General features: G+C 40.0%; 1 protein-coding gene across 1 annotated transcript in view; it reads right to left on the minus strand.

The window, feature by feature from the left end:
- Positions 1-11,712: 11,712 nt before the first annotated feature.
- The window catches only part of tfap2d (transcription factor AP-2 delta (activating enhancer binding protein 2 delta)), a 30,780-nt gene continuing 23,032 nt past the window's right edge, over positions 11,713-19,460 (minus strand). Inside the window, exons 5-8 of the mRNA XM_007892971.1 lie at positions 17,297-17,415; positions 16,468-16,609; positions 12,532-12,645; positions 11,713-11,932 (exon numbers count right to left, since the gene is read on the minus strand). Of these exons, the coding sequence (XP_007891162.1) occupies positions 11,713-11,932; positions 12,532-12,645; positions 16,468-16,609; positions 17,297-17,415 (595 nt within the window). The remainder of the gene's footprint in view (positions 11,933-12,531; positions 12,646-16,467; positions 16,610-17,296; positions 17,416-19,460) is intronic.

Below are 19,460 nucleotides of genomic sequence, written 5' to 3' on the forward strand. Positions count from 1 at the left end.
CATCTTGGGATAATGGTAATAAGGCTAAGGCCTTGAGAAATGTCAAGCCTCAAATCTCTCTGAAAAGGCTAATCATCACTCACTGATCTGCAAACCCCTTTATGAGCAGTTATTTGACCTTGCAAATTGCTAAGAGTTCTGTATTGTCTTATTGTCCTACTTTACTCCTTCTACCTTTGCCTCTAAAATTGGAAACATATACATAAATGTGGAGTCCTGTAGCTCAGTGGTTAGAGCACTCGCTTTGCAAGCGAGAGACCTGGGTTCAATTCCAGGCAGGGCAAAACCTTGGGCAAGTTTCCTTACTCCACACGCCTAATAATAATCCCTCCAAAACCAAAAAAACAATAATAAATTGGTCATTTTCAATCCATGACTGTTTGTGGGACATTGCTTTGCGCAATTGGCTGCCGCGTTTCGCCCAGAAATATACAGTCAATTCACTTAACAGTATATTTTGTGAAGCGCTTTGGGACGTCCTCCCGACGTGAAAAGCGCTATATCAAATGCAAGGATTATTATTTTTTATTATAAAATAAGGTGAATATTAGACAAATAAACTAAAATAACAGGAACATTGGTGGCCCCTGATATTTTCGCATCATGGTTTTTAACAACCTTAAAAGTAAGATACAATAATATCCCTCCAACTTTGTGAGGAACTCCATCAACATAACACTCATTATGTGCATTAAGTTTACTCAGTGTCTTACACATTAGTTTTTTGCTTTTCTTCCCTTCCATGCCTTCCCTGGCCACTGCAAGTTATGAGCTCACTGAATCAAGATGTGAGTTGAACAGTTAAGATCCTACTTAAGCACTGCTAGCCTTGGGCTACAGCTAATAGAAGAGGTCAGTGCCATAGTGAATGGTCAAACCTGCGCACAGGCAATTTCCAGGGTATACTGCATTGAGACACTGATGTTGCAGTTGTGCTCCGCCACTGTCAGAACACAGTGTTCTGAGATACTACCCTGTGTGAGAGGTGCTATATAAATGCAAGTTGTTGTTGTTGTTGTACCACCGTACAATCCCATATGATTATTTTGACTGGCAGTGGGCTAGGATATTGGTTTAGTCTAGCTATGCATTCATATAACAAAAATTAAATAACATTTAATAACTATTGACAGATCAAACTAATACCAAACAGGATGGAACTGTATAAGACATTGTATTTATGAGTAAATTAGTGCAAGGAGCAGGCTCTAACTTTACATCAATCCTAACAAAACCTTTATCCATGCCCTACCGTATTTCTGTGATCTCCTGATGTCCAACTCCCCAGTCTAATCCTTCCATTTTGTTAATTCTATTTCATGTCCCTCCCCCCCGACCACCGCACCATTGATGCTTAAATAGCAGCATGGGTGGAATTTGATGTTTACATGAAAGCTGGATGGGCGTGCGGGAGGGGGTGCTAAAATGAGAGCAGAGGCACCTGTTTTTAGTTTAGAGGTTTGGGGGCTGTCAGAGGTCCCCAGTGAGGTTCAGGGATGGAACCCTGGTGGGGTTCAGAGGTGAAGCCCCTGACTCCTCATGGATTTTCAGCCTTTTGCAGGAAATACTAGTTTTTAAAATCTTTTTACTAGGTTTGAATGCTACAAAGAAACCTTCATGTAAACCAAGGCATATATAACTTTTGCTTATTAATCATCCTGTGATTTTTTTCTGCAAATAATTGCTGAAATCTAGTCAAGAGAAATATGGTCTTATAATGTATATGCTTGTTAAATGACAAAAAATATACAAGTCAATATATAGATAGTCTCACCAAACAAAAGTCCTTGGCATGCTGAGAAACTAGTCAGTGTTAAATATCAGTATAAGAAGGAAATACTCACATGCCCACACAGAACAGACTAATTTAATGGAAGAATTGTATTCATCTTTTTCCTCGGCTAACAAATATACACTGCAGTTCAATACCAAATTATATTTGTATAGCAACTTTCACATCAGGAGGACATCCCAAGGTGCTGGATAGTCAGGGATGAGGGCGAAGTTGGTGAAAGGGAGGTTGAAGGACAGGGAGTGTAGGAGTGTGGCCAAAGGCACGTTCAAGGAGGAGGGTCTTGAGATGTGCCTTAAAGGAGACAAGGGAGGGAGTGAGGCAAAGGGAATGTGGGATGGAGTTCCAAAGGATGGGGGTGGAGAAGCTGAAGCCCCGATTGCTGATGGTAGGGCGGACCGGGTTGGGGATTTGTTGCAGGCTGGAGGGGATGCAGAGCAAATATATGTGTACAATTTGTCTGGAATTAGCTTGGCAATTACATCTCACTCAATAAACTTTTAGTTCCTCTCTCTCAGATATCACTGTATTAACAGAAGATGAAGCAGATACCACCTCTGGAGCTATTAGAATCTCCCTATTTGTTATTGGACTGATAGCAGAACAAGCTAGCATTAGAGGTGTTTGAATATCTGACTGATTAACATTTGTTTTAATGAAAACATTGCGGATATCCATCTTTGTAATATATACAGTATTTAGGAGTCCTGTAGCCCGGTGGTTAGAGCACTCGCCCTGCAAGCGAGAGACCTGGGTTCCATTCCCGGCAGGGCGAAACCTTGGGCAAGTTTCCGTCCTCCACAAGCCTGATAATAATCCCTCAAGAAAAAAAAGCAATAATAAAAAATTGGTCACTTCAATCCACAACTGTTTGTGGGACACTGCTGTGAGCAATTGGCTGCAGCGTTTCGCCCACAAATATACAGTCAATTCACTTGACAGTATATTCTGTGAAGCGCTTTGAGACATCAGAAGACGTGAAAAGCGCTATGTCAAATGCAAGGATTATTAGGATTATTATTTATTTTACAGTGCCACCTTACCAATCAATTTGTAAAACAGAGAAACTAGTGAATTTTCACTCTGCCGGGATAGTGTTTTCTTTCTCACTGATGCAAGTATTTTTAATACAAATCCAGGGTTACAAATACAAAGGGACCAATCATACCACAAAGTATGTGTCTCTGGACATCGCCTCGCCTTGGCAGCACGCACACACGCTCCAAATCACTACACAAACACGCGATGGTGATGGTGAGGGTGTGGGATTCGTGTCAATCTCGAGCAGGAAGAAAACCTGCAGGTCCGAGACAGAGTTAGTTTGGGGGGCAGGGGATTAGCCCCTCCAAGCCCTAGTCAAACTCTGCCTGTGAATGGCAGCATGGGTAACAGTAACAAAGCTTGTCACACAGAGATTTGCTCCCCCATGGATTTACTTTAAGCAGATTTTGAACCAACTCGATGGGGTATTGAGGAAGAAGGAAGGAGTCAGCGACTCCAGTGACATCTGTACCATAACTCTAGGAGTTGCGCTATGAGCACCAAGGAATCTTGCATGGAACAACATTTGTCAACAGGACTTTCCCAGTTCACAGAACAAATAGAAAAAACAGAATTGAAAATGGCCAAGACTTTTATATATATTTTCCCCCAATGAGCACACACTGCCTTGAATTTACATATTGCATTGAATGAGAAATGTAAGCAGGCAAATGCTTCCTGAAAATATAGGCTATTTACATGACAGCTGGAGCACTGTTTCTGAGGAGCAAGGCACCCTATAATTTAGTTGGAAAAGTTAACATTCCTAGCAGGTTACTTTACACAAAAGCAATTAGTTTGTAGCTATTATCTTCTTAAGATCAATATATTGTGACATGCTATTTTTTTCTAGATCTAATAGTAAGAGCAGAAGAAAAAATCCTCTGAAGAGCAGTTATAGCACAGAGCAATTAAAGCTCAGAGCATTTTTTTGTTGAAATAGGATCCATGGTTCTAAGAGGAAGAGACTGCATTTAGAAAGATGAGTTTGAATATCCATGTCTGCTGCAGATTGTATATGTTGTAAATATTACTTCCTGAATGCTGCAAATGCTGTAAATTCTGAATAGATCAATGGTTAAAGCTATGCTCCAGTAACCAACCCAGGACAGAAAAGTCCTTAGATCAAACTTAGTTAGCTGATCTGAGCAGAATGATGGTAGATATGTTTCAAATGACTTCACTGTCTGAGGTATTCATTCCTAATTGTTATCCAGTGTGATCAGTACTGGAAATGATATCTTTGGTAGAACAGGATTGAGTTTGGCTGTAAAACCTTCCTTGTTCCTCCTCCTTTCCCATATACACCCACCCACACACACAGTCTCAAATACATGCATTGTGTAAATGGACAGCAGACCTGCATTAAGTTCCTCATTAGAATTTTTACAAAATGTAACAAATTATCACCACTTTATTTGAAGATAACATTTAAGACTTTTTTTTATTTGTGACCAAGTGCACACAGATGTTAGATTACAAATACAACAGTTCATGTACAATACATGTTATAGAATGCAACAGTAAAAAAAACAACCAGCTATATGCAGGCTGCTACATTTCTTCAATTTACAATAAGAAAACTAAGCTTTCTGTCTACCAAATCTCTTGATTCCCATTGTGCATTCACCAAATCTCATAGGCAACTCAGTAGATTGCAAGCTATTTTTTACCCCTCCATTTTCCAGATGTTTATTAACTCACTTAAGTTTGTAGTATTACAAAGAAAACAGTTGCCATTTCCTTCTATTTTTTATTTTTATTTACCAGAAATAGGGATATGTGCCATATGGATTTCATTTTATTTACATTTGTTTTCTTAAATCTTTTCCAGGTTGCCTCAGAGCCAATGATCTGCACTCGATCTCCTTTAGCTGGGAGCGAAAGAAAATCTGGAAAATCTCTATGACGTTCACCAATTCAATTAGCTAAAAAGGAGGCTGTCTTTGTGACAGGGTGCAATGAACAGTGGCACGTTCCTGCCTCTATGGAAAAACAAAAAACCTTTATCTTGTGGGTGACAGAATGTCATGTCACACAACTGAGACATAAACCTACAGTCATTTGAATAAAAAAAGGTTCTTGAAGTTACATGACTAAGCTGAGTCTTCAATGCTCTCTATTATTACAGCTCTGTGTATCTATAATATAACTTTCAAAAATATGTATTGAACAAAATAATGATATTGGCCATCACAGGTATATTTTGCAAGGAACAAATCCACAGTCCTAAGAGATATTACTACTCTCTGATATTACCATTGATTCAACTCAGGTGAACCAAATAATTTATCCTACAAATCCCTGAAACTTTGGAATAAATGAATAATGCATACAAATAATGGTGGTGTTCACAACTTGTTTCGAGGTGATAGGATTTTCCAAGAAAAATATCCCATCAAGCAGGAATCCACAATGTGATACAAATGGATAAAATACTTGTCAAATGTTCAGAATATTTCCTTCAAGGTTCTTTCAATCCTCAAATGTCAAAATTACAATACCTGCTTTTATGAGTCTAAATATAAATCAAAATAAAATAAAGACTGATTGGTGAATTAATAGGGTTTAAAAATAGCCATGTATTGAGCCTGTTAAACTTTCAGTATTGACATAACATGCAACATAATACTTTTTATCTCAGAGTAACCAATATGGTACATTCTTAAAAGAATTTGAAACAAGCAGGATCAGTTTTATTGAATGCAGGCAGATATGTATTAATAAAGAGTTTCAGTGGTAAGAAGCTACTTTTCTCATGCTACTGATATTGATAAGTTTCCCCTGCTTTATTCACTGCAATGGGAACCAAAAGGCCTGATTTGGGGTTGTTGTTCCTCCCCAATCCCTCACCCACTCACAGCCACATTTACCTGAACAAATGGATAACTAAGCAATGGTGTTTAGGACTAAAACAGCAGCATCATGCCACAAACTACCAGCAGAAAATAATAGTGTGGAAAGACACTCCTAAATTTGGCTGGTGTATCCAATCGTGTCAGATCAAGGCATTAAATGTTAGCTCAAAATGCAGCAGAGTCAATGATTCAACAACTATAGTGCTCAGCTTTCACTACTGTAATATTAAATAGTGAATAAGAACTTTCAAACTTAGAATATGTTCATATGTGGTTTGCTGACATGCTTGGCTCATGAACCAGACTAAAGAGACCACCAAAGAAAGTCAACTCCATTGATAGGAACACCACCTTGGAACCAGCTCAGCACCAAGGAGACTCCGCTTACCTCTGTCCACCCCCAAGGAGAATAATAATAATAATAATAAGCTTTGCATTTGATAGAGCACCTTATCATGTCTTTGAGAGTAAACAGAGGCTTGCGGACTAAACAAACTTGCCCAAGATTTCACCCTGCCGGGAATCGAACCCAGATCTCACTAGTGAGGCGATTGCTCTAACTATTGAGTTACAGGGCTCCATGATAGACACTCCATGATAGTTGGTTATTTTGGCAAGTGCAGGTATGAGACCTTGCTAGGTAAAGATTTATCAGGCTTCCTGCCATGGGTCAATCACTGGTCTTACAACTTCAGTAAAAATAGAAGGATGGTAAGACAGGGCTAGCAGTGGCATTTTCCTGTTATGTGAATGCTGGTGAATACCAGAATTTAGTGCAGGGATTGTGAAATCAACAGGATGATTCAAAAATAGTTTCTTTGAGGGTTTGAAAAGACTTGGTTCCAGACTAGGAGGAGAGGAGGAAAAGCGCACCATTTGAGGGGTACTTTAATTCTGAACCTTTAAACATTTTAAGAAAATTTAAATGCTTCTTTTAGGTTGAACACAAAATTATCTCGGGATTTTACAATTAAATGAGTATGGATTTTTAAAAAACTCTGCTTTTAAATACTGTGGCATTTTTAAAAGTACACAAGATGCTGGAATGAGGTGCATCAGTATCTGAAAGAGAGGTAAGATACTGTTCTGAAAGGTCACACCCCAAATTGTTAATCTCTTGCCCTCTTTCAGATTCTGATTTGGAATTGCAGTATTTTCTGTTTGTATTGCAGATTTCCAACAGCTGCAAATTTTGTGTTTTTTTTAATCTGTTCTGAGACTACATAACAAACCCTACCACTGTCATTCCTCCACACACACATATTGCATTGAGCCGCAAAACAGAGATAAAATTAACTTAATTTTGGTAGAGATTAGGGGAAAATCGGAATTGAATCTCAAACTCAAAGATTAAAGGACAATGTTCTGAAGCAACCATGTGCTGTGCTGAACAGCTCAACAGCTGAAACTGACTAGATGACCTATAAATGAGGAAGTCCTAAGCACCTTACAATCAGCCTCAAAAGTGCAAGTATTCCCGGTCTCACATGGGAAACAAGAGCAACTTCCATTTATATAGCACCCTTCATGCCGGGTAGCATCTCGATGCTCTGAACAATTGCACAGTTTGAGGCTGAGCTGGGGAGAAAGCGGAGGTGACCTCCCACCTGTTTGTAGGCACAGTCGAAAAGGAGAGTCTTCAAGTGTGATCTCAAGATGGGCAGAGGGGCAAGGTAGAGGGATTCAGGAAGGAGTTCCAGACTTTGAAGCATAGTTCCTAAAAGCATGGCTGCTGAGAGGTCAAGAGATGCACGGAAGGCCCGATCTGGCAGAGCAAAGGGACAAGTGTAAGAATGGGGTGTGAGCAGGTTGAAAAGTTAGGAAGGTGCTTAGGCATCAAGTGATTTGTAGGCTTATGTGAGGATATTGAAGTCAATCTTTTCTCTGACAGGGAACCAATGGAGACTGGCAGGGACTGGGGTGATGAGAATGCGGAGTTTGGTATGGGTGAGGATATTAGCAACAGACGTTTGAATCAATTGGATATCTATGATCCTGCACATTCCGACACTTGTAGCATGTTTATCGAAGAGCCAAAGAACATTTTTAAAGAATATTCACTACAGGTTTATAGTACACAAAAAAATAGTTCAAGTTGTTCTCTGGCGCCACATTGTCATTTTTATGTTGGCATCTGTAGAAACATGATTTCAGTTTAATTGCTGATTTTGCCCTAAAGTGATATGCATGGAAAACAATAAATAGAGACATTCGGATCTATTGCACACTAATAAGAAATCATACTACAAATAAATAATTAAAAGATTGCTACTCTTGGTGATCGGTGTGTGACAGATCCCTATGATTTACTTCATTTTTCATTTTATTAGTACCTCACTGGATGCATGTTATCTATATCAAGCAAATATACTGTACTATAAATAATAAATATGTGCTTCTTGTATTCTTAATGAAAGAAATTCCAACAAATGGAAAGAGATTTCAAATTGCAGCAGCTCCATTGGAGTTAACTGATAAGGTTGTACAGTATGTACTGTACTTCAGTCCTACCTGTGAAATTTATTTTCTACTTCCCCCGACAGTTTGATTTTCAATTGTTCCCCTTCTCAGTGTTTCTGCATTTTGTTCCCACAGCCTAACTCCTTCAAGATTTACTGATAAGAAATTTGATGAAGAAGGCTAACTTCAGTTCTCTCTGAGATGGCAAACAATTTATGTAACCAAATTGATAAACTGAGATTAGCAACTTGTCACTCACTCAATCGTAAAGTGAATGGATTCCTAAGAAACACTTGGTGCTATATCATAATCCTTGTATTTGATACAGTGGCTTTAATGTCAAAAAGTGCTTCTCAGGTAACTTCTAATGAATAAAATGCTTATGTATTTGCTGGGAGATAATGCAGTCAATTTGTACACAGCAAAGTCTCAAAAATAACCGTGAAGTGAATGTCCTTTTTGTATGGAGGATTTTTGATTAGGACATCTTTTTGAATAGTGTCATATGATCTTTAAATACACCCAAAAAGACAGAAAGGGCCTTGAGACCCTGTTCTCTAACTATCACCCCATCTCCAAACCCCCTTTCCTTTACAAGAGTCGTTGCTTCTCAGCTTTGCTCCTTGCTCTTCCCCACTTCCTGCACAAACAATAACAACAACAAAATTACATTGTACAGCACCTTTCACGTCGGAAGGACATCCCAAGGCGCTGGACAATCAGTGTTTTGGACCCGAGCTGGGGGTCAGGATCAGGGAGGGTGGAGGGCAGAGGAAGGGGAAGGGGGGTGACTGGTGGTCAAAGAGGAGGGTCTTGAGATGGGTCTTGAAGGAAGCAAGATAGGGGGCGAGGCGAAGGAACTGTAATATGTAGTTCCAGAGGGTGGGGGCAAGTGGCAGAATGTCCGCCCACCTATGGTGCGGCAGGCGAGGCGGGGGACGTGAAGCAGGCAGGAGCCCCCTGAGTGTAGAGAGTGGGCAGGTTGGTAGGGGGTTAGAAGGTCACAGAGATAGGGGTGAACAAGGCCATGGAGGACTTTGCGAGCTGAGTACCAGGATCTTGAACTGTATCCTCTGTGTGACGGGAAGCCAGTGGAGTTGGGCGAGGATGGAGTGATAGGGTCACGGAGCCTTGTGCGGGAGAGGACACGGGCTGCAGAGTTCTGGATGATCTGCAGCCTATGGAGGGAGTTGGGGAGGCTGACAAGCAGGAAGTTTGCGTAGTCGAGCCTGGATGTTATGAATGCATGTTTGAGGGTCTCGGTGGCCTGCGGTGCAAGACAGTGGTGGAGCTGGGTGATGTTGCGGAGGTGGGGGAAGGCAAAACGGGACATGGCACGGATGTGGGGTAGGAAGGATAGTTGAGGGTCAAACAAGATGCCAAGTTTCCAGACTGGCTTAGTAAGGTGGAGTGTGCATCCTTGGATGGTGATGCTGTCAGTGCCTGAGGCGCTGTCACGAGCCAATCAAGAGGGCTTTGGTCTTGTTGACATTCAACTGTAGAAAGATAGCTCTCATCCAGGACTTGATGGCTGACTAACATTCAGTCAGGACAACAGTGGTCCTGGATTCGAGGGTGGAGGCAGAGAGATAGAGTTGGGTCTCATCCGAACACATGTGAAGTTGACCCCATGTCTGCGGATGATGTCACCAAGAGGGAGCCTATAGACATTGAAAAGGAGGGGACCAAGGACCAAGTTCCTGAGGAACTCTGCACGAGACAGTTCGGGAGCTAGAGGAGAAACCATTTGTGAAGATGAAGTGGAGACGGTGTGAGAGGTAGGCTTTGAACCATTCAAGGACAGAACCACGAAGCTTGCGGTGAGAGGAAAGGCAGTGGTGGAGGATAGAGTGGTCAATGGTATCCAAGGCAGCAGAGAGGTCAAGGAGGATGAAGAGGCAGAGGGAGCCTTGGTCGTAGATGGACAAAATGTCATTTGTCACTTTGACAAAAGCTGTTTCTGTGCTGTGGGTGGCAAAGAAACCCGATTAGAGCGGTTTGTGGAAGGGTGTGGCGGGAGAGGAAGGAGCAAAGCTGGGAAGCAACGACTCATTCCAGGACCTTGGAAAGGAAAGGGAGGTTGGAGTTAGGGTGGTACTTTGAGAGCAAGGATGAGTCCAGGGAAGGCTTTTTAAGCATAGGAGTGATGACAGCTGTTTTTAGAGAGGTGGAAACGGTGCCAGTGGACAGGGAGAGGTTTATGATGTTTGTGAGTAGGGGGGCGTAAGGAGGTGGAGTTGTGAGGTAAGGGAAGGGGTAGGTATGTGGTCGAGGGAGCAGGTGGTCAGTTTCATGTAGGCTTTGGTGGTGATGAGTGAGAAGGGGAAGACTGGTTCAAAGGTGTGGAGGGAGGGATGGGTAGGGGCCGGGGTGTGAGGGGGAGATGGTGAAGGTGTAGTGGTCAGAAGGGCAGAGGCAACTGAGTGGATCCCCTTGCCTTTCGTTTCGAGGAAGTCCAGCATCTGCTCCCAGTTAGAGTTGGAGGAGACGATGGGCAAAGCATGAGAGGCAAGGCGGAAGAGCCTGTTGGTGATTGAGAAGAGGAACCTGGGGATGCCTCAAAGATTGTCTTGGAGTAGAAGGATGATTTAGTGGAGGTGAGGGTGGAGCGGTAAGATTTGATAAGGTCCAACCAGATCTCTCGCTAGATTGTTAAGTTTGATTTGAGCCAGGTGCGTTAACAAATTCTGGGTTTCCGTTCTGCCCCAAGCATAGAAACAGCCTTGGTCAAAGTGATAAATGACATTTCGTCCATCTGTAATCCCCTAGTACTACACTGAAGTGTCAGGCCAGCCTATGAGCTCCAAATCTCCAACTCGGGACTTGAACCCATAACCTTCTGATTCAGAGGCAAATACTAGCTAAGCTGACACTTCAGACATCCAGAATGACTGGTTTTCTTTCCCCTACCCTTACAGTCTGTGTTGATCCTTTCTCTGAATAGGTCACTATCTTCTTCCAGTTTGATGAACTTAACCATAGGCATCTAAAGATGAGCTCCAAATACTGATACCGCGATTGTTACAATTTGCAATGCTTAACCCAGTGATTTCAAACTTTCAGAAACACTGTGACACACAAAGAATTCTGACACTGGTCACACTGATCAACAATCAGCAGAATTCAAGCACAAAACAGTAGGGGCTTAAGACCTCCTGAGAACTTGTCGAGAAGTAGGAGATACCATCATGAAGTCTGGAGACTCTTGAATGTTCCAGAGTGGTCGTGGTCACTGTATTTCAAAGAATGGAGCAGTCAGTTTATGATAACGGAATGATGAGCTGCTGTGTGGTACAATGTATGAATATTACTTGATCTGAAAGGGGATACTGCACTTTGAATCCAGTGATTAAGTTGTGAAGTGTACCACCATAAACACTATATAGACAGCACAAATGTGCACAAATGTTTCAGCTTTGTAAAAAATAGTGATTCAAAGTTTCCCTTATTGAGCTTACGTTTCACTCTCCTCAGTCTTCCTACAAGAAAAAAACACTTTCTTTGAAAAGCAGACACCATCAGCCAGAAAGCTCTGGTGGCTTTAAAGTTCAGTCCTTTAGTTCATTCAGTTTTCTCAGTTTTGCCATCTTTTTGCAGCATTTCCGAGCTCTTGCGCATTGATGCTTTGTCTGTGTTGCCATTGCCCTGGCCAGTCTCAGGTAAGCCTCCATTTTTAGTGACTGTGTGCTTATCCAGGTAGTTCAGCATTTCACTGAGGACAGTTTGGAATGTGCTGAGAGCAGCGCAGATAGCAGGAGTACCAAATCCATGGGTGATCAGGCTGCATTGGATTTAAAAACAGATTAATATTAAAATTCATGCTGACATATGCTTGTTAACCACAACCTCACTATAACAGTACAATACAATTTACATTTATTTAGTGTCTTTTACGTCAGGAGGATGCCAGAAAGAGCATACCAAAGAACATTATTAGAAATATTTCATTTTTGATATGTGGGAACCTGAAATTCTATTTTTGGCTTCAGCTGTAAAATCACTTTACCCTAAAATTTTAGTTTTCACTGCATTGAAGACAGTTTTAAAATTTGGTCTTGATTTGGAAGCTAATTTTCTGCAGTTCTTAAAAGGACTGGCTTCCAAATTCAAGCTGTCTGATCTTGAAACTTAAGACAAGATAGTCTCAGAGCCCAAATCTAGGTGGGATTTCAGGCCTCTAATTCCAATGAAGGTATCCTCAAACCATAACTGTTTCATGACATGAAGAATTATTTCACTGGTCAAGTGCCTTTCAGTTAGAAAACATCTGGAAGTCAAACAGCTTTATTCATTGAAATGTAGTTATCCAAGGTATGTTGCTAAGATGATGGTACCAGCTAACTACGTATTCCACATGTTAATTAAGACTCAGACATTCACCTGAAATGTGTTAGATGTCTCTGAACATCAAGATCTAGAATTGGAGTTGGTCTAGAGGATCCCAGGGGTGATCTGTCCTGGCTTAATAAATCCTGAAATTCCTTACAGATTTGCCTGAAATACAAGAAGTACCACGTTTTAATACATTTTAAACCTAGCTTATTCCTTTATATCATTTGGATGCTCAGACATTGGCCTAGATAAGACATGAAATGAAAAACTTACAAAAACTCAACATGACAAAAAGAGGAGAAACTGCAATGAATTCTTGTGTGTCACAGTGGAATACATAGGGTTCATTGAAGGAGATATACTTCACATCTCGTGGTGCTTTTTCTAGCTTCAAGAAGGCATTTACATTGTCATTTTCTGATGAATCTTTTTAACTCCTCTCCTGAAAACCTATGCTGTCGGGCCAGAGGTTGAGTATACTGTTCAAGCGCATAATGGCAACTCTGGTTTCATTGCTGTCACACAGAATCACTGTAAGTCACAGTCCCCAAGTAATCACAGAAGGTGAATTTGACTGAAACTAAATACAAATCAAATTCAATATATTTTACACAATAACAATCAGAATTATTTCAGGTAACATCGTCAACTATGACAAATCTGCCCTTGTGTTTCATGTTGTTTCTGACCAGCATGGTAATTCCTGTTCTTTACATTAGAAAAGAGGAGACAGCACTCTTTCCTCTGAAAATTAATTGAGTAAATTCCTAGACTTTAAAAATAATACTATAATATTTAGAAGTACTGTCATGTGTAACATTAAGGAATAAAATCTCTCCCTTCACCTCAGTCATAGAGCAGGGAGCACTTCATTGTGTCAGAGCAATGGGAGAGGATTTGTAATTGCTTGGAACTGATTTGAGGGAAGCTTGTGAATAGGATCGTGGAAATGTCAGCAAATGAGACCATTGTACCTGTATTTCGACCGCTCAATGAACAATCTATTCCCATATCACTGCTTTTCCTCTTTATTCCCTGATATCTCCAATTTTTAAATGTTTGTGCAATTCCCCTTTAAGTGTTGCAATTGTCTCAGCCTCAACAGACACTCATGGAAATTCATTCACATCCTCACAACCTTTCGTCTAAAAACAATTTTTTAACCTCGCCCTTTATGCTTCCAGTAACAATCATAGGTGAATTGGTTTGGATTCACCTATCATCGTTTTGACTGCTTCTATCCGATCTCCTCTTAAACTTCTCTGTCCCAGTGAACACAGACATAGTATTTTAATAGCTTTAATAAGAGTTATATTCTCTCACCCTCAATATCATCTGAGTTAATCCACATCTTAACAACCTTTTAAATACAGCAATCTTTTAATCAGTCTCTTTTTGCTTTTACTTTGCTCCAGCTGTTGGTAGTCTAACATAGGAAGATACAATATATTGCATAATACTGCAAAAGATCATTGCAGTCCAACTGGCCAATCCAAAGTTGAACAGAAATCAATTAGAGACTGGAGTTTTTCTTTATATATTTCACAATCATTTTTGTAGCATAGAGTAGAATTGATGAGGTTCCCAGGACTAGAGATTATATGTCTCATTGTTTGGAATAAACAAAATATTTGGAACTTTTTCTGTATTTTGGTTTTTAGTGCAACTGTGTTCCTTGAAGGCTTTCAATAAAAAAAAATCATCTCAGGATACATCATCGTTCAAAGGAAGGAACAGGAAAAGATTTCAAAACCCACCCCATAATTCAGACTATTAAGATGTTTCAGACACCCACTCGACCCACTCTTTCCTGTGGAACTCTTTTCCATTGATGCAGAGATTTAACAAGTATTGGGCTCGCTACTGTACAGGTCATTTTAATTGCACTGTAATGCCTGCACGGTCAGCTAAGCTGTCAATCACACCAATCTGATGGCAAGTAATGTAATTCTTTAAAAAAATCAATATACAAATTCTAAGCTATGGCAGCATATCAGAGACCTACATACAAGCTGTGTCTCGAACACATGAATTGATTTTTAAGACTCAGGCAGCCCCAGACGTCTATGCCCAAGAAACTGTATTTACATTCATTTTATTGGAAAATTGCATATGCTCCAGTCAAATAAAGCCGCCGGGAAGCTGCACTCAACAAACATTTTAAATGGATTTTTATGTTTTATATTTTCATTTCATCTTTAATTAGCATGATGCATCAGAGTTCTGGTCTGGGCTATTTCTTAAGAATGGTTTATGTATGTCAATAAAACTGATGATACTTGATATGCGAAAGTCATTTAACTCAGAAAGCACAGAGTCTGACCTCAAGGGAAGCTTTCTGATGAACCCTTAATGTTGACATTCCCTCAAACTCGGGCAAATCTTCATTTATAAATTTTATTGCATAAAATCTGCAAGAAAGATACTTGATGAAAAATTATCATCCTGAATGTAACATAGGGTGAAGGGAATAGAAGTAGAATACATAGAAAAGTGGAAAGCCTTTATATGAATTATATTACACAAATAAAAAGTATAAAATTAATTCATACATCTCCTGCCTCTATTGTGGGTGCATACTCTTTTTTAATTGAAAAACCTAATCGATGGGCCAAGACCTATAATGCAGGATGTTAAATGCCAGAGAGAAAGCGAGTTCTGTAGCTCAGTAGTTAGAGCACTCGCCTCACAAGCGAGAGACGTGGGTTTGATTCCCGGCAGGGCGAAACCTTGAGCAAGTTTCCTTATTCCACACGCCTGATAATAATCCCTCAAAAAAACAATAGAATTGGTTACTTCCATCCACGACTGTTTGTAGGACACTGCTGTGCGCAATTGGCTGCCCGTTTCACCCACAAATATACAGTCAATTCACTTTACAGTCTATTCTGTGAAGTGTTTTGAGACATCTAGAAGACGTGAAAAGCACTATATCAAATGCAATGATTAATATTATTATTATTTAATAACTAATTGTGAGGTGATGCCAACCTTGATATTTAATAGCTTACAGATTGTTAGTGGAAGAGAAATTGAGTTTGACATTCTCCAGTGAGTTCCAGAGGATGAAATGGAAACACGTCTGTGTATCTGCAGGATTCACAATTTACAACTTATTTTGTGAATCTCATATATTTGGACCCTAATTTGCACTTAGAACACAATTTTGAATTATTTCAATCACTGCACTCAGTGGTCGGAGGGTTTTTTGCGCTTAGTATCAGAAAATTAGATACACTGACAATACAATCAGGATCAGACTGGCTATTTGGGAAATTGGGATATTTCCTCAGTGCTCCTGTTGCCCGAGCGCCCCTGTGAAAATAGCAGTGCCATCGTCAGCTGCTCAGGAATCGACTGACAGTCATCAACTATTGTGTACCCGCACGTCAGACTTATAGGCAAACAGTTCAGGTGCAGTTACTTCCCTCCTTATGCAGATGCTCTCCACACCTTGATGTGGTGCATGGTGAGATAGCCGGGGAGCCTAGAGGAGAGGACAACCAATGTCCACACCAAGGTGATGGTGATTTTGTTAGCAACCCACCCCCATCCACCAGACCAGACACTCTCATCCCTAGCCTGGGGGGCTGGAGGTGGCTGTGGCAGTTCTGGGGGTCGGATGGTACTGATATGGTAAGGTGGTGCCTGCCTTTCGTGTTGTTTTATGCTTTTTGACATTGGTGCACCTCACGAATTGGCACCCTTCTTCTTCCATGAAAATACCAAGTTCTTTCAGGAAACCAGTCTACCACTGAATACAGCGCTCACCTAACACACTCCATTGGAGCATCAGCCTAGATTGTGGGTTAAAACTCCCAACGTAACGTTTGAACATACAGTCTGACTCAAGGACGAGAGTGCTAACTGAGTCAGACTACAACCACTTGGAAAAATGTCAATCAACAATACTTGTGAATCCATATTCGATTATAAGTCACCACCAACATCTCACCAAAAAATTGAGAGAAAGCCCATTCTTACTTTGTTGCTAGGATCATTTTTTTCCTTGGTGTCTGTTCTTTGGGCTCCAGATGTTGTCGGGCCAAATGTTCACCCACTGCTTTGGCAGGAAACTCTGTCTCACAGGTATAACCAAAGTCCCGGGCCAAATGGAGGGCCTCACCTTGTAGGGGGAAAAGAAATTTAACCTTAACTCAGAGAACGAATGTATTCAGAGTATTGTGTAACTATTTCATGGTTTTAAAAATACTGTAGATTCAATAAAACACTGTCATTGGATCTTGAGTGATAAATACGTGAACCCAACTTGAGGCCTGAGTTCACATAAAAGCTGGGACTGATGTTCAAACAGAGCTTTCATGACTGACTGTAATATCAATATCAAAATATTGTTGACTCACCAACACTTCAGCTCCCATTGTACTTGTGTTAGCAAAACAAATTAATTTGGGAGGGGTGGTGATGAAATAATGGCAATCATTTGGGGAATAATCTTAAGGAATAGAGTAGCATACAAGAGGAAATTAGGAAGGGTGAAGACTCCTGTACAGTATAAATATCTTCATGGACTAGGTGGCCTGAATGGTCTATTTTGGTGCTGTATCATTCTATCTTACACTGTTTGCAACAAAAAAAGTTTTTTTCATTGTAAAGGCTCAGTGAAGATATCAATATATTTAGCAATCTGCATAAAATAGACTCCATGGATGTCTCCTGTGGTTCAAGAAGTTTGATTCTGAATATTTTAAGCTTTAACCTATAATTTGATTTCATAACCCCTTCAAAATGTAAAGAACAATTAAACACCAATACCATGCTGTTGCTGCCCCTGCCTGTATGTTGTCCTTACCTTCAACCAGTGAAGTTAGAAGGGTAACGTTTGCTGCTTTCCTTCTGCCAGCTGGTAAATTTAATCCCAACCTGTCCAGTTTCTCTCTTAAACATCGACCACCATTCTTAGATTTTGCTCTGCAAATATAAGCATTGTTCATTGTTAACGTGATTCACAATGAAAACCACCAAACAACATTATAATAGATAATAATAATCCTTGCATTTGATATAATACCTTATCACATCATTCAGATGTGCTTTGCAGGATATACTGCAAAATGATTTGGCTACTGTGTATTTTGTGGGCCGAACGTTATTGAGTGAAGTGAACAAATCGGACATGTACAAATACTTTCAACTCAAATCAATTCAAATATTGACTTGATTTTTCAAGAAGCTACCTGAGACATTCAACCTAGTTTAGCCTATAACCATCTTATCTAACATTTAAAATCACATAGAATTGTAGAAAATGTCTTCATTTTTTTTCTTGATTTGGAAGCTGGTTTTCAACTGGCTTCCAAGTTAAGATGAATTTTAAAACATTTCTGCAATTCAGTGCAAACTTATATTTTAAGACAAAATAATCTTACAGGCTAGATAACATTTCAGGCCTCTACTAGTTTCTTTGATCCATGTTATATTGTCACTTCAACTGGTAACTACTTAAGCGATCTGAGACGCCACCCAGCATGGAGGGCACTATATAAATGCAAGTTGTTGTTTGTAGTTAAGGGCCTTAGCAATCCATCAATGTTGGAATGCTTTGATGATAAAAGGGCTTATGCATTGGTTAAACATCAGAAAAAATAGTAATCATTAGACTCAAAGGTAAGAGAATCTGACATGGAAACTATCAACTAAAAAATATCATAATATCAAATATTTTCAGCATGGAATTCTTGGTCCAAATGGCCTGTTTATGTGCCATGTCATCTTATATAACTGGTATTCTAGGAGGAGTATTTTGACCTTATGATATCTATATACTCTGGTTTGCATAATGCAATGCTTATCGATTCAAACAAGTGATGAATTGAAATCAATTAGACTGAAATATATTCACTTAGTAAGATTTTTATGATACACAATATAATTAAACAATATTGTGCATATATAGATATATACAGTATAGATATATATACACACATACAGTATATATACAGTATATATGGGCACTAAAAACAAGACTTTTTTGTTATATTTCGTAATTGATTCCTTGCTTTTTACTGAACATGCTTTTTTATTAGACGTTTCTTTCACTGCTGTTGCCTGATCCATAAAATATTGGATTGCTTAAGAAATGCTCTTTGTTCCCTCTGTGATACATTTGCACATCAGTTCACATAAAGCCACGTGGCCTCACTGCTGCAGCTGTACAGATTGCTGGTGGGCAACAGCATGTGGTATGATACTGTGTACAAAGTAAATTATACTTTCAGGTAAGTAAGTTATATTTAAAAGGAGTTGGAAAAGGGGCAGCAAAAGGCAAAGCGGATAACAAGCAAATGTGCAAACTATTTGCCATTGGAAAAAGAAAATGTGAAACAAATACTGTAACTCACTTTATATATTACATAATACGAATATTATCAAATACATGGGATTGTTTTAATCCTATTTACTTTCTTCCCACATTTTTTTCTCCCCTCCATTCCCTTGTAAGGGTTTGGCTTATTTTGTCCCATTCTATTCCAGTACAGTTGCACATGAGAAATATTTCATCCAAGAACTTGCTCATGAGCAATGTGAAAGAGAACTGAGTGAGGTGGAACAGAGTGAGAATTCTGTTAAGGAATTTGGTGAGAGTGGGAATTCAGTGCAGAGGGGGAAAGAGGTGCACAATTATAACATATATATGCTGTATTAAAATAATATAAAACATGGCTGGGAATATAGCAGGGAAGCTGAGACCTGTTGCATGCACAATGTGTGCCATGTGGGAATTCCAGGATGTGTGCTGGACAGACACGTGTGTTAGAAGTGCCTCGGGCTGCTCAAGCTTGAGCTGAGGTTCTGAGCTTGAGGAGAGGCTGGTGTCAGTGCATAGCATATGGGAAACTGTAGAGTTCATGGATTGAACGTTTCAGAAGGTGGTCACCCATTAGCCACAGAGGGTTTAGAAGGAGAGTGAATGGATGATCACCCGGCATGGTAGGAAGAGGGGATGGGTAGTGCAG

This window comes from Callorhinchus milii, unplaced genomic scaffold, assembly GCF_018977255.1.
Source record: "Callorhinchus milii isolate IMCB2004 unplaced genomic scaffold, IMCB_Cmil_1.0 Scaffold3, whole genome shotgun sequence".
In the NCBI taxonomy this organism is placed as follows: domain Eukaryota; kingdom Metazoa; phylum Chordata; class Chondrichthyes; order Chimaeriformes; family Callorhinchidae; genus Callorhinchus; species Callorhinchus milii.